The sequence below is a fragment of the Macaca mulatta genome, chromosome 1 (genome assembly GCF_049350105.2).
Source record: "Macaca mulatta isolate MMU2019108-1 chromosome 1, T2T-MMU8v2.0, whole genome shotgun sequence".
In the NCBI taxonomy this organism is placed as follows: domain Eukaryota; kingdom Metazoa; phylum Chordata; class Mammalia; order Primates; family Cercopithecidae; genus Macaca; species Macaca mulatta.
Genome location: NC_133406.1, coordinates 205,960,919 through 205,977,198, shown reverse-complemented (window position 1 = coordinate 205,977,198; position 16,280 = coordinate 205,960,919). Strand labels below are relative to the sequence as shown.

At 45.9% G+C, this 16,280-nt stretch overlaps 1 protein-coding gene across 1 annotated transcript in view; it reads right to left on the bottom strand.

The window, feature by feature from the left end:
- Window positions 1-16,280, bottom strand: part of DLGAP3 (DLG associated protein 3) — a 64,434-nt gene that overhangs the window by 2,577 nt on the left and 45,577 nt on the right. The window contains exons 9-10 of the mRNA XM_015134943.3: window positions 1,669-2,153; window positions 620-711 (exon numbers count right to left, since the gene is read on the bottom strand). Of these exons, the coding sequence (XP_014990429.3) occupies window positions 620-711; window positions 1,669-2,153 (577 nt within the window). The remainder of the gene's footprint in view (window positions 1-619; window positions 712-1,668; window positions 2,154-16,280) is intronic.

Genomic DNA, 16,280 nt, shown 5'->3' with positions numbered 1-16,280 from the left:
TGTTCAAATACACATGCTCTACAAACAATTTGTGCAGTTAACGCAATCATCACAGGGTCCTGAGGCAACATACATCCTCAGCTTACAAAGATGATGGGATTAAGAGATTGAAGACAGGCATAGGAAATCACAAGAATATTGATTGGGGAAGTGATAAGTGTCCCTGAAATCTTCAGAATTTATGTTCAGAGATTGCAGTAAAGACAGGTGTAAGAAATTATAAAAGTATTAATTTGAGGAGCTAATAAATGTCCATGAAATCTTCATAATTTATGTTCTTCTGCCATGGCGTCAGCCAGTCCCTCCATTCGGGGTCCCTGACTTCCCGCAACAAGGACAAGAGAAAGTCCTATCCACGCTAACTGCCAGGAACCTCAGCCTGGGAGAGTGGGTGGGGGCTGGGAGACAGGGGGACAAGAAAGAGCCCAGCCCTCCCTTCTTGTGCACAAACACCTGGTCCTACCTCCAGGCACAAGATTGACAGCTACTCCTGCAGGCATGCAGGCCTGGTCTCACCTCTGGTACACACACACACTGGGTCACCTGCCTGTCTCACCTCCAGCACACACACACTCTGGGTCACATATATCTGGCAGGATCTACTACTATGGGCACTCACCATGCTTTGCTGACACAGCCGGAAGAACTGCTGAACCTTCTGGGACAGGAGAAGTTGTGTGCTGCCCACAGCACTGCGGATCTTCTCCAGGACTAGAAAGCAGAAGGAAATTCAGGGAGGGAAATGATGCATCTCCTTCCCCAGACTCCAGGAAGTCTGCCCTGAACGCTGATCCCTCGGTTGCTTGGCACTGTCTATCCATCAATCTCCTCCAGCCCCAGCCCCATCCTATCCTCAAGTTCATAACAAGTTCTTGCTCCACTACACCAAGACTGTATCCTCAGACCCTGATGTTCCCTCCTTCATACAGCCTACATTTCTTGAGTGCTCATTCTCCTTTATCCTTTCTCCCTCCCATATCAGAAAACAGACAGAAACCAGCCCCAGCCTAGCCTATGGCCTTGGCTAGGGCATTAGCTCAGTGACCACCCATTGGCTAAGCTTTGTTCATCACTCACCAGTGCATGCAAGACTCCTTGGCTCTTTAAGAATGACCAAGTAATTTAATGTACGTAACACATCTTCATAGTCACTGTCCCCTCAACTCAGAGATTCTGGAGTAAGACTGTGTCTCTCAGTGGATCTGACTTACAGGAAGGGCCAGGCTTTCCCTCGGGCCAGGGCCATGTCTCCCTGGCTGAATCTCCCTCATCTATGCCTCAGACAGGATCTGACATTGTGAACTGCCTCCCTCTCTGTAATCTTGGTCCCACCACCTGGATCCCCACACCAGTCCAGATCTTAGTCCCCATAAACTTGGTGATTTGGACTAGTAGCCATCCATAGAAGGTCCAGCCCTTTGGCCTGCATTGTCTGCAGTCCCAGCCCCTGGCCTCTAAAGCTGCACCGTGTTCACCCTGCTCCCTTCCAAGAGCTCCCAGCATGCCTTGCTGCCAATGTTGACCTGCCACGCTCCGATGCAGACCAGTGAGGCACAAACTGAAGGGGCCTCCTGTTATACTGCAGCCCCAGCCACCCCCATCAGGGTCTCCTGAGCACACACTAGGCCATGGTCCCCAGAGTCCCCTCATTCCGATGCCGTGACTCACTCTCCTCGGGTAGCTCATAGTCCTCCGCCTCACGCTCCATCTGCTGGCACCAGTGCTCCAGCTTCTCCACCTCTGCCCGCAGCATCTTGATGAACCACTCGCCGTCCCGTGGGCAGGGGGACGCGCGGCCTGAGTCGGGGAGGCTACGTGAACCACGCTCTATCCAGGAGTCACGGCGGCCGGCCCCGGGGCCGGGGGTGGGGGCGGGGGCAGGGCCGGGCGACCCATCGGTGGCCGGCGGCTCGTACGGCAGTGGGTAGCCCTCGCGGTAGGCCCACTGGCCCTGCGTGTGGACCGTGCGGAAGACTGAGTAAGTGGGGGCCCGGGGCCCAGGCTGGGGCTCAGAGGCGTGCCTCTGGAAGGAACGTCCAAACTGCAGGGCCTTGTCTTCTGTAGCAACCGTGGCCAGGCCTGCCAGGCCCTCCAGCTCCAGGTCTGCCTGCACGCCGGCCGTCACACTGTTGGAGCGCTTGAACCTTGCTCGCCTGGGGAGAGGGGTGGCTGTCATCCCCCATTGCCCAGGCTCATCCCAGCTCTCACCCCCACCCCAAGCCAAAAAAAAGGAAGGGAATGAGGAAGGGAACCTACAAAGTGATGGACATTAACCTATGCACTTTAAATATATTGGTCCTGGCCGGGCGCGGTGGCTCACGCCTGTAATCCCAGCACTTTGCGAGGCCGAGGCGGGCGGATCCTGAGGTCAGGAGATCGAGACCATCCTGGCTAACACGGTGAAACCCCGCCTCTACTAAAAATACAAAAAATTAGCCGGACGTGGTAGCGGGCACCTGTAGTCCCAGCTACTCGGGAGGCTGAGGCAGGAGAATGGTGTGAACCTGGGAGGCAGAGCTTGCAGTGAGCCAAGATCCGCCACTGCACTCCAGCCTGGGCGAGAGAGTGAGATTCCCGTCTCAAAAAAAAAAGAAAAGAAAAAAAAAAAAAAAAAAATATATATATATATATATATGTCCTTGCAACAGTTATGTACATAATATACCTACCTATTGCACTGCCTCTAGACAGGGGTGATATCCAAACTATTTAGCAACCAGTTCAGTCCATGGACAGAGCAGATGCTGGCATACGCCAGGCAGAGCAGGCACAGACCAAAATGCTGCAGCAGTGCCCTGGAGAGGCTAGATTGTGGGGTGAGTCAGAGGAGCCAGGGTGGTGGCTCTTTACCAATGAAGGCAGAAGTATTTCAATTTTTTTTTTTTTTTTTTTTTTTTTTTTGAGATGGAGTTTTGCTCTTGTTGCCCAGGCTGGAGTGCAATGGCATGATCTCGGCTCACCACAACCTCTGCCTCCCGGGTTCAAGCGATTCTCCTGCTTCAGCCTCCTGAGTAACTGGGATTACAGGCATGCGCCTTTTGTCTCTTTTTGGAAGAGACAGGGTTTCTCCATGTTGATCAGGCCAGTCTCAAACTCTCAACCTCAGGTTATCCACCCACCTCGGCCTTCCAAAGTGCTGGGATTACAGGCGTGAGCCACCATGCCTGGTCGAAGTATTTCAATATTTTAACAAATGCTATGTCTATGCTAGTTTACATCAGCTGCACTAGAGTGTCCTCAGCCCTACCTAGAGATGAGTAAACCAAGTCAACCCAGCTTCAAAGTAGCAGAGCCAGGATTTGGACTCAGGGCTGCTGGGCTCCACAGTCCAAGCACTTCGCACTGCACCAGCTGCTAGAACATCACAGGAAGAAATGCCTTGGAGCAGCTGCGGGTGGAGTGGGCCTGCAGCTGGGAGGACTTCTCTAGGGACCCCGATGGCTCAGCCCAGAGCCTGGCCAGACACAGTAAGTCAGTGCCAGTGGAGCTGAATTAAGTTATTTGCAGGAATGACATAGGGCTTGGAAATTTCTTGTCTTTGAGTTAATAATATGCAAATCTTATGCAAACCAGAAAGTCAACTGACCTTGTTCATTTTTTCCCTGAATTCAGAGTTCTTTTCTATAAAGAAGTCAGCGGTCCCTTAAGATGCATGAGGTTGGGACCAGGCAATACTTTAAGAAGTGGGAGCCAGGAGATGTGGGAAGTGGGGGATAAACAGAAGATCAAGGTTTGGAAATTCAAGGACCACAAAAGAAAAGCCTGTGTGTCCTGAGCTACCTCCGCCCCTACATGGTCAGAAGGGATTGTGGAGCCAGCTCTAGGGGTCCCTCCACCTCCCCAAGAGACTCTCCCAACCCCCGCAACTTCAGCCTTCCTCTTGCTGCCCAGGCCTTCTCTCCCTGCCTGCCTGCCTGCCTACTTCTCTCCAGCTGGCAGGCTGCCTGCTGGGAGCCTGTTGCCATAGAAACCAGGCCCAGAAGGATGCTGCAGGACCCAGGAAGGAGAGATGCACTCATGTGCAGTCTCCAACGAGCCCTATGTCCCAACCCCCACCCAGAGAGGAAGAAGAAGAGAGAACATATCCTCATTGCCTCCCACACAGTCTTCCCCTCAGTGTCTGCCCTGTCCTGCCCTGGTCAAGGCTTGCACCACCATCTGCCCTGATGATTAAACTGGCCTCCTTTCAGATACCTCTGCCTCCATGAGTACCCTGCAGAGGAAGAGCATGGGACCAGGAGTTAGCTCTGAGTTCTAACGCTGGCTTTGTCACTGTGTGCCTTTGTCACTCATCCTCCATCTAGGTCGTCCAATGTGTATGTGTATGTACTTAAAAAATATATATATTAGATATAAATATACACACATATATACATCTAAAAATACACACATACATACAATTATAGAAATAGATAAGTAATTGCCAAGGTAGCTCCTCTCTCTAAAATTATATTTTGCATATTTTAAGATCTGGGGCCCTCCCCAGTCCACCCAAGACTGGAATAGTCTTCCTAAAGCTGAGCTCTGCCAAGTCATTCCCCTGCTCAAAACACTTCCACGGTCCCCTACTACCAACAAGACAAAGTTCAGACTTCCTGTACCAGCATTATCTGAGGTCCTGATGCCCTGGACACAGTCCTCCTCTTCAACCTCATCTCCCCCACATTCTCCTTGTTCCCCAAGTTGACTCCAAGTCTTTGCACACGCTATTTCCCTGCCTGAAATGTCCATTCCCTGCTTAAGTCCTGTTTCACCTGTTTCACCCCCCTCTGCCCCCAAGACCACTCCTGATTACCACACCTCCCTCAGCAGCCCTTCCTGGCTTCACAGGCAGCCCTGCCATTCGGGCAGATTGTTCTTTCTGGTGAGAGTCTTGCGTGTCTAACTGCAGTTAGGATGCACCTTGACTTGCTTTGAATGTTCGTGTGCCTTTGTGCTCCAGTTAGCTTGTGGCTCCTTCAGAGCTACAGCTGTTTCAAACCACAATGGTAATGGAGGGGTTTGCTCCAATAAATACGTGCCTAATGATCTGCCACGCCTGCGTGCTTTCCTGTCACCCCTGCTAAACACAGCTCTGTCCTTTGGCACTGCCGTGTTCGCTGCCTTCCACCTGTCCTCTGAGATGTCCTGAGAGAATCCCATTCCATCGCGATGGAAACAGTATGGAAACAGCCATACTGCCGGGAACAGAAGCACCAAGTGCCCCAGGCTGCATGCTTCTCAAGTCACTGCCTCAGTGAGCTCTCTCACATGTCTGCCTCAAAGGAGACCAAGGAAGCCGACGAGCCGATGGGATGACCGGAAGCACAGTCCTCACCAACGCTCCCGGCCAGCAGCCAGAGATGTGTACAGCACAAGCAGGAGGTGCTCATCCCTATGCAAGTGGCATTTAAAACCAGCAGTGTGGGACAAGCTCACCCAAGAAAAGAACAACGGATCCAAGATCCAAACCCCGGGGAAACATGGACATTTCAGGGGTGGGTGGAGATGGTGCAGCTCATAGAGGAGTCTAAGCCGGAAAGGAAGAGGGAGAAAACCAGCAGAAAGTGACATAAAAGCAGAGAGGGGACAGAAAGGTCTCATGAAGGAATGGGCAGCTAGTATGGAAAACGCAGCCGGTTAAGAATGAAAGGTGCCCACAGATTTGGCAATCTGGAAGCCACGGGTGATCCAAGCAAGAGTGGGTTTGGTGGAATGTGGGGGCAGATGCAGACTGCAGCAGGTTGTCAGGAGGTGGAGAACACTAGTCAAGGCAACCCTCAAAGAGCCTGGCTGAGAAGGGAGGAAGGCAGAAGAGAATGTACTGTTAAAGAGGGATATTTTGTTTTGGGTGCTTCTTGCTTGCTGTATCCCAAGAGGAAAGAACCTGTAGGCAGAATAACAGCCACCAAAGGAATCCACATCCTAATCCCCAGAACCTGTGAATATGTCACCTTCCACAGCAAAAAAGGAATTTGCAGATGTGATTAAGTTAAGGATACTAAGAAGAAGAGACTCTCCTGGATTATCCTGGTGTAATCACATTTTGTAAATGAAAGAGGGAGGCAGAAGAGTCAGAGAAGAAGATGGAACGACAGAATCAAGGTTGGAATAATGTAACCTGGGGACTCAGCCCACCACTGCTGGCTCTGAAGACAGAAGCAGGCTACAAGCAAAGGAGTGTGGTCAGCCTCTACAAACTGGAAAAAGTGACCAAATGGATTCTTCCCAGAGCCTTCCAGAGTCCAGTTTGAAACCCCATTGAGACTCTGACCCCAATATGTATTGTTTTCTATCACCGAATTTGTGATCATTTTTTTCAGCAGGAATACGAAATTAACACAACCTGTAAAGAGAAATGGAATGAAGAGAGAGAAGAGAGAAGGAACCAGATATGAGGGGGATAAAAAAGATTAACATCTTCTGAGCACTTAGTATGTGCCAGGAGAAGCACTTTCCATGAATAAACACGCTCAGTCCTCACAAACAGTCCCACTCTATGGGTGTTAGTATCAGCCCTACTAGTAGATCAGAAAACCAAGGCTTAAGGGGGTTGACTCCTAAAATGAAGGCAGGGCTGGTGGAAGAGACAAGGGAAGAGATCTAAGTAAGCTGGGGTTTGGCTTGGAAGTGGACAGAAGTCCCACCAGTTGACCCCAGTCATCACAATGAAGTGGGTGATGCGGGGTGGTTATCTGCTGGAGATGTCTGGGGAGTAGGGAAAGGAATGAAAATGAGCAGCTTTAGTGGGGGTATTAGAACAGAGCAGTTAGGCCTGTGTGCTCTGGAGCCTTGCCCGGGTCCAAAACCCAGCTCTGTGGCTTGTGCCTCATTTCCCCATCTGTAAATGAGAATGATAATAGTAACAGTTCATAAGATTGTTGTGAGATAATATCCATAAAGAACTCAGAACAGCACCCTGCCTGCCCATTGTGTTAGCTATTCTAGAGAAGTAGAATGGTTTGCAGCTCTCACTGAAAAGAAAGGGAGCTGGACAAACACAATCATCGGAATGTAGCACTGAGAACCCGGCTAGGGCATTGTAGTTATTAATTATTATGATTGCTGTTGATCATTTCCATCTGTTCTCCCACAGCGCTTTGAACAAAACTCTTTTATACTCCATATCACATTGTATCATGGCTGGTTATTTGCATAAGTGTCTCCTCACTAAATAGGGCAGTTCATCACACAGAAACGTTGGCTGGTTGGTTGGTTGGTTGGTTGGAAGGAAGGAAGGATGGTAGAGACCACTAACTGTCTTCTAAGATCCACTCTCCACTTCCCCCTTAGTAACAGAACCCCACCATTTTATGTTGGACGCATGGCTACTTTGAATAAAGATTCTTTCCCATTCTCCCTACCAACTAGGTGTACCCATGTGAGTAAGTTCTAGCCCATGAGACAAAAGTAGAAGTGGCATGTGCAATTTCCAGAAAGTGTCCTTAAAAGGAGGAGATATGCCCTTCCTTGTCTCTTCCTCCTTCCCAGTCACCAGAATGCAGACATGATGGCTGGACCTCGAGCAGCCATTTTGAAACATGAGACCAAAGGGAAGTGCTAAGTGGGGCGGGGGATGAAGAATAAGATAGAAGGCTCCGGGTCCTGACACTGTGGGGCACCTACCAGACCTCAACTAAGTCTCCCTGGATTTCCTCTAAGTAAGAAAGAAATAAACTTCTATCATATTTAAATCACTGTTGTTTGGGGGTTTTCTAGAACTCACAGTCAAACCCACTCCTAACTATAACAGATGAATTTTTAGAATAGTGAAGTTCAGGGCTTATGTCGCTATTTAGTTTTGGATTTGGCAGTATTTGCTGTGGTGTCCACCAACAGCTGTCAGCACAGGATAGAAACTGGCTTCAGCTGTGAATTGTCATTAATGCGTAACAATGCGTTCAAAGTATTTTCTCCCAAGCCTTTAAATGCGGCTGCAGAAGCCTCCTCCCTTTGAGTTCTCCAAGGTGACAATGATTACATTCCTGATGATTCTGCAAGTTGTTATCATGGTTACTTCAGGGAGAGTTTCCACTGTGATTCTACTTCAGGGAGAGTTTCTACTGTGATTCTCTGGGGGATAACATAAAAGCCTCTGGGTAGAAGCTGGATTATCCCAAGAGACACAGTATCCAAGGAAAGCTCAGTATCCAGAAGTTGTCGAGAGGTTTTGCCAGGAGTATTTGGCAGCAGGCTGGAGGGGTGGGAGGGGGAGTGGGTAGGGAGGGGGAAGGACGGTGTCATTTCAACTAGGCATAGCCTTCAAACTAGCTGCTATAGAAGCTCCTGTGTGAAGGCATCTAAGAGCCTAAACATATAATCAAGCAGGGCTCACTGAACCCACCACTCCAGCCTGGGGGCTGTGACAGGGACGCCAAGTGGAGGCTAGGGTGGGAGATTCAGGAGGAGTCATGAGGGTCAGTCAGGAACTGTCCTAAAGTTGCAGGCTCAGGAATGGAGGCAGCATCTGTGCCCAGGGCTTTGGGTAGTCAGCTTCTCATTGCTTTTGCAGGACTGTTCTTGGAATATAACTTCATGGGGATGGAAGCTTCCTTCCCAGGCTTAAGGGGCCATTCTTTCAGCATATACCCTTCCCAAGGTCCCAAAGCTAGAAATGACCATAATGTTAAGGAAAGAGTAGGCAGATCTTCCTCCACAGAGTTCTCCAGGTGGCCCTTAGTTGGCACAAGCAGGTATGAGTAGGGATGTCAGATAAAATATAGGACTCCCAGTTGAATTTGAATTTCAGATAAATAACAGATTTTTTTAGTATAAGTATGTCCCAAATATTGCATGTGACATACTAAAATGTATTCATTGTTTATCTGATTATCAAACTTAACTGGGCATCCTGGTGGTTTTTGTTTCTTTATTTTGGCAGGTTTTGCTGTTGATGTTGTTGGTTTTGTTTTTGCTAAATTTACAGTTTAAGATAAGGTCTTTCTGGGGGGAATCTAGAGGTGGAAGATACAGGCAGATCCCCATGGTTAGAGAGAGTTGGAGGCAAAAATCCCATTTTCGATGACTTCAAAAGGCCATTTGCTAATATTCAGCAAGGCATTTGATGCACCCTTTTATCATGGCCCAGAGTGTGCTGGGTCTAGGGAAACAGGTGCCGTAAGGACACGTTGAGACACGGCTGGTAACTGATTAAGTATGTTCTCTCTCACCACAAGGCCTTAGCATATGCTATTCCTTCTGCCTGGAACCTTATCTTCCATTTTTCAATCAGTTAATTTTTGTTCAACCTTCAGATCTCCATCCAAACGTCACTTCCCAAGGAAGCCATGCCTGACACCTCTGGCAGACTCAAAGCCCCATAGTCTACACTGTCAAGGCTCACATGCCTCTCCTTTGTGGCACCTGGCACAGTGGCTATGTCATTAATGAGATTCTTAGATTAACTTAGTGGTAAGCTTTGCATGGGCAGGAGCTGTCTCTGGTTCTGCTCACCTTTGCATCCTCAGTGCCCAGCACAGTGTTTGGCAAATAATGCAGATCCAATAAATATCTATGGACAGATGAATCTTGGCAGGGGTGTGTGCGGTGGAGATAGAACTGAAGGGGTGCCAGCCCCCTCCTCGTATATTCTACGCCAAGTGATCACTGATGCTGGGCAACTGGAAGGACTCACAGACAATTCCCAGACAGAAGGGACAATAAGTCCAAAATCCTCACCCAAGAGGTGAGCAGGGAACATCCTGAAAGGCAGAAGAGAAGAGATGTTTCCTGCCCAGCAATTTTTAAAACCAAAGCACAGAGAAAGAAACAGATACTGGGATGAGCAAAACAGCAGTAAGGACAAGAGAGTCAAAGAAAATGAGGCTGGGCTGTGTGCGGCGGGCTAGGCCTGAATGCTGGCCAGGCGAGGCTGCTGGAATTCATGGCTCACTTTTATGCACCAGTTGGAGCATGGTGTGTGAGGAGTCAGACTTAAAGTGCCAGGGACATAAGGGACAGAAAGGACTGTGCAGGTGTATGACTAAGGACGCCTGCAGCAGACAGGCCAGGGAGCCTGGCCAAAGAGATGGGCCAGATTTCCCCTCTCCCCACCTGTCACTCCCTCTGAATTCCCAGTGTGATCACCTGTCCCAGGCAATTTGGTTCTTTAGATGCTTATTCAACACCATGTCCTCTCCTCAGTCCGCCACATCAAGACCTCACCAACCACTTACACGACAGCAAGGAAGGCCACGTTCTCTGCCTGTCCCTGCCCTTCCCTGACTTTCACTCCAAAACACTGCTCAAATTGGCCCACTTCTCTCTGTATCCACCGCTATCAGCCTTACCCAGACCACCGACCAATAGAGTAGACTGAACTAACTTAGGAAGCTCCCACTCACACCCTAAACACATAGAGATGCTGGGTTTTAAGAAATCAAAAAGGTGTTTTTGCTACAATGCTGGGCTTGAAAATAGGAATGAGAATTTTCAGGGTACCAGAAACAGGAAGGAAATTCAAAACCCGTATAGTCAGAGAGGGTCTAAGCCAAGTGAACCACAGGGAGATCAGGCCAGACATATGCTAGAGGCTGGATGAAAATGCTGAAGGAGGATGAGAGGAGAGACCCCAAAGCTATGCAGCAAGGGGAGCTGGAAAGAGACCCTGTGCACAAAGCTGGCAGCCAAGAAGGTCTGTTTCATTTGCAAACTTGGACTGGAAACACTCATGCCAGGGATGCAGGAATGTGGCCTGGAAGGAGAATGCTGGGAAATCAGAACATGAAGGCTTCCTTGTGTGGGGGTGTGGGGTTCAAATGAGTATTACCCCCGTGAAACACAAGAAACGTCAAACCTCAAGGGAAGATATTAACTTTAAAATTTCAAGCAATGCGGCCGGGCGCGGTGGCTCAAGCCTGTAATCCCAGCACTTTGGGAGGCCGAGACGGGCGGATCATGAGGTCAGGAGATCGAGACCATCCTGGCTAACCCGGTGAAACCCTGTCTCTACTAAAAAAAATACAAAAAACTAGCCGGGCGAGGTGACGGGCACCTGTAGTCCCAGCTATTCCGGAGGCTGAGGCAGGAGAATGGCGTGAACCCGGGAGGCGGAGCTTGCAGTGAGCTGAGATCTGGCCACCGCACTCCTGCCTGGGAGACAGAGCGAGACTCCGTCTCAAAAAAAAAAAAAAAAATTTCAAGCAATGCTTCAGCATGAAGGAAACTGAACCAGGAGGAAGAAGAGGGCAGTAACAAACAATAGTGAACATACAAATTATGGAAACACACTTGTAAATCTAAACTGTTAAAGCATAAAAGATACAACAGCAGCTGATTTCACAGACTTTTAAAGAGGTATAGTCAAACTGCTAGATAAACATAACATGGAAGATGGGAAGAGAAAATTAAGAAGGAAAGTAAAGTGTTCCAAAAGTCTTGTTTTGTGCCTAAGCGGGACAGAAGTACTGACTAATGTTAGACTTTATTAGGAAAATGTGAAATTAAGTATATCTGTTAAATTTTTAAGGGAAATCACTACTAAAATGTAAACTTCCAAACCAGTGGAGAGAAGAAGAGAAATAAAGTAAACTCTATTTACCGTTGATCAGTTCAACGTAAGATAAAAAGTAGAAGAGGGAGACAGCAAAGAAAAAGCATGCCAACTAGAAAATTTTTAAAGAGATGATAGAAATAAACTCAAATCAGTAAAGAAAAATATATACATGGATTAAATATGTCTAAACTCTAGTTACATATCGCTTATAAGCAACACATATAGGCCAGGCGTGGTGGCTCACTTCTGTAATCCCAACACTTTGGGAGGCCGAGCCAGGTGGATCACCTAAGGTCAGGAGTTCGAGACCAGCCTGACCAGCATGGCAAAACCCCGTCTCTACTAAAAACACAAAAAATTATCCAGGTTTGGTGGCACATGCCTGTAATCCCAGCTACCCAGGTGGCTGAGGCAGGAGAATTGCTAGAACCCGGGAGGCAAGGTTGCAGTGAGCTGAGATCATGCCAATGCACTCTAGCCTGGGCGACAAAGCAAGACTCATGTCAAAAAAATAAAAATTAAAAAAAAAAAAAGCAACACATCTAAAACATAAGGATATAGGAAGGTCGAAAATAAAAGGATGGAAAAAGATGTATTGGAAAATTAACCAAAAGCAAGTAGTCATAGCAATAAAAATCAGGCAAAAAAGACTTCAAGGCAAAAGCCATTAGTAAGGATGAAAAGCAGCCTATTTAATGATAAAAGAGCCAAGCCACCAAGAAGATACAACAGTCACAAGCTTGAATGCTTATAAACAGCACACTCTCAAACTGAAGTAAAAATTAACAAAGTTACCAGGGAAAATGACATATCCACAATCGTGGTGAGACATTTTTAACACACCTCTCAGAACTGGTAGATCAAATGTACAAAAAAAGGGATAAACATTTGAAAAATATAATTTATAAATTTGACCATATACGACAGTGGTCCCCAACCTTTTTGGCACCACGGACTAGTTTCGTAGAAGACAATTTTTCCAGAAGTTGCAGGGGGGCGTGGTAGAGGATGGTTTTGGGATGATTCAAGCACATTACATTTATTGGGCATTTTATTTCTATTATTATTACATTGTAATATATAATAAAATAATTATTCAACTCATCATAATGTAGAATCAATAGGAGCTCTGAGCTTGTTTTCCTGCAACTAGACGGTCCCATCTGGGGGTAATGGGAGACAGATTATCAAACATTAGATGCTCATAAGGAGCACACAACCTAGATCCCTCACATACACAGTTCACAATAGGGTTCAGGCTCCAATGAGAATCGAATGCTACCGCAGATCTGACAGGAGGCGGAGCTGAGGCAGTAATGCTCACTCGCCTGCTGTGCACCTCCTGTTGTGCCTGGTTCCTAACAGGCCATGGACAAGTACCAGTCCCCCGCCCGGGGTTTGAGGACCCCTGATATATGATATACAAATATATAATGAACGAAGTCTCAACAAATTCTAAGGAATAAATATAACAGATACATAATATGACCACAATGGAGCATATTTAGAAATCTGTAATGAAAAGGCAGTCCCCTGTCAAAAAAAATTCATCTGAAAACTTAAAAAGAAATTATTCTAAAAATTCATAGGTTAAAAAGGAAATTATGAGAAAAGTGATGAAAGATGAAAGTTACATCTTCAGAAATGTACAATAAAAATGCCGCTTCTCAAAACTTATGATACAGCCATGAAAGTATATAGATATAAGGGAAGTTACAGTCCTAACAGCACATGTTAAAACATAACAAATATTGAAAGTTAGGGATGAATTCAAGAGGCAGAAAAAAAGACAAACACAGCAGATGAAAGAAAATAATCAAAAGTAGTAGAAGAAAAGAAATATTAAAGATTGCTCACCAAAACCAAACACTAGCTTTTCTAAAAGACGAATAAAATATAAATTTCAACATACTTTTTTTTCTTTCCCCCCCTTTTCTTTCTTTGACCCAGGGTCTCACTGTCTCAAAGACAGGCTGAAGTACAGGGGTGTGATCAGAGATCACAGCAGCCTCAAACCCATGGGCTCAAGTTATCCACCTGCCTCAGCCTCCCCGGGAGCTGGAACTACAGATGCACACCACCAAGCCCAGCTAATTTTTGCATTTTTTTGTAGAGATCTGGTCTCACTATGTTGCCCAGGCTCATCTTGAACTCCTGACCTCAAGCAATCCTCCCGCCTCAGCCTCCCAAAGTACTGGGATTATAGGTGTGAGTTACTGTGCCCAGCCTAAAAATATATTTAAATGATAAAATATACAAACCTCAGGCAAGGTTGATTCAAGAAAGAGAAGTAAGACATAAATACATGGTATTAGAAATAAAAAGGGAGCCAAGCACAGTGGCTCAGGCCTGTAATCCCAGGACTTTGGGAGGCTGAGGCAGGCGGATCACTTGAGGTCAGGAGTTTGAGACCAGCCTGGTCAACATAGTGAAAACCCACCTCTACTAAAAGTACAAAAATTAGCCAGGCATGGTGGCAGATGCCTGTAATCCCAGCTACTTGGGAGGTGGAGGTTGCAGTGAGTCAAGCTCGCACCACTGCACTGCAGCCTGAGCAACAGAGTGAGACTCTGTCTCAAAAAAAAAAAAAAGAAGAAGAAATGCAAAGGTAGATATCAATATAGAGATGCAATAAATATTGATAACACATTTTAATACTATGAGAAAGAATATTTGTGCCAAAAACTTTGAAAACCGTCAATTTTTATAAAATGTTTCTTTTTTTAGAAAAATATAAATCACCAAAATGATTCAAGAAAAAAAAATAAAACCAGAACAGGTCAATAATCACTAAAGAAACTGAAGCTGTAGTTTTAAAAGTCTCTCCTACCCGCAAAAGCCATCAGACCTAGATAATTTTATAGGCAACCTTTACCAAACCTTAAGGAATAGATAATTCTTGTCTTACAGAAATTGTTCCAAAGAACAAAAACACAGAGAAACCTACCAAATTCATTTTAGGAGCCTATCTTAGCTCTAATACCTGAATTGAATAACAATAAAAAATGGTAGGCTTATAATTATTATGATTTATCACTTATGATATATTCATAAATATAAATGATTTAAAATTTTAAAGTAGCAACTGTTCAAAAATCTAATAATGTATACAAAAATAATATAGCAAACTGTAACAAAAACCCCTAGAGTTCCACACACCTATTCTTTGTCTTTAGGCATGAGAACCCTGATTGTTAGCTATGTAGTTTACACCCTCCACATTGCTTCCCGGCTAAAAGACTATATCCCACAGCCTCCCTTGCAGCTAGGTGCCACCATGTGATGAGATTTTAGCCAATGTAATGAAAGTGGTTGTGTGTAACTTTCAGGAAGTCTTTTTAAAAAGGAAGGACTGCATCCCTCTTCCTCTTTCCTCCTTCTCACTGGTCAGAATGCAGACATGCCTGGAGGAGCTTGAACCTGAGGTCCCTGGACATGAAGTGATGTACAAAATAGAAGGAGTGTGGAGTCCTGACATTGCACTCCCTACATCTAAGCTGGCTTTTTTTTTTTTTTTTTAATGAGAGAAAAATACACTTGTTTAAGACACTACTGAGGCCCTGTGACTCACAGCCAAATTTAATCCAAACTGACAATGGGATCAAGCAGGGTTTATCCCAGGAATGAAAGAATGGATAATCCATTCATATAATTCACTGTGTTACACATTGAAGAAAAATCATGATCATCTAAATAGATTCTAAGAAGCATTCAATAAAATTCCACTCATGTTCTCTATTTTAAAAAATAAAAATAAGATACGTAGCCAACTAGGAATAGAAAGGAATTTCCTTAACCTGACAAATGGTATCCATCAAAATATGTAGCAAACATCATCTTGAAAAGCATAGCCACTAAAGTCAATACTACTCAACAGTGAACAGAAGTCCTATTCAATGCAGTATTACAAGAAAAATAAATGAAAAATACAGATTTAAAAGAAATATCTTCATTCGCAGAAAAATAACTGACTATATATATATAGGAAGCCCATCATGATTTTCAAATAACCTATGAGACTAGTAAGAGAGACCTAATTCAGCAGCAACGTTACTGAATACAAAATCAACATACAAAACATACAAAACCTAACAGTAGAGGCCAGGTGCGGTGGCTCACGCCTGTATTCCCAGCACTTTGGGAGGCTGAGGTGGGTGGATCACCTGAGGTCAGAAGTTTGAGACCAGCTTGGCTAACATGGCGACACCCCGTTTCTACTAAAAATACAAAAAATTAGCCAGGTGTCGTGGCAGGTGCCTGTAATCCCAACTACTCAAGAGGCTGAGGCAGGAGAATGGCGTGAACCCGGGAGGCAGAGCTTGCAGTGAGCTGAGATTGCGCCGCTGCACTCCAGCCTGGAGGACAAGAGCGAAACTCTCGCTCAAAAAAAAAAAAAAAAAAAGAAAAACCTAACAGTGCTCCCACATACTAGCAGTGCCTAGTTGTAAAATACAATAGAAGAAAAACATCCCAATCACAATAGCCACCATACTGCAAAACACAATCACCTGTCTTCTGGATCATGAAAAATTCTCCTAACTAGCCTTCTCGTTTCTACTATTACTTTCTTCTAATTCATTCTCCACTCAGCAGCTTGTGATCTTTCATGAACATAAGTTAGATCATGTTACACTCCTTTTTTAACCTTTTCATGGCTACTCATTACTCATAATTAGATTCCAAGTCCTTATTATGTCCATGCTCTGCATAACCTGCCCCCTGCCTGTTCTCCAATTAACTCCCTCCCCACTCCCCTGCCCCACTCCACACCAGCCACATCGACGTTCTTTCAGTTCCTGATGCATGT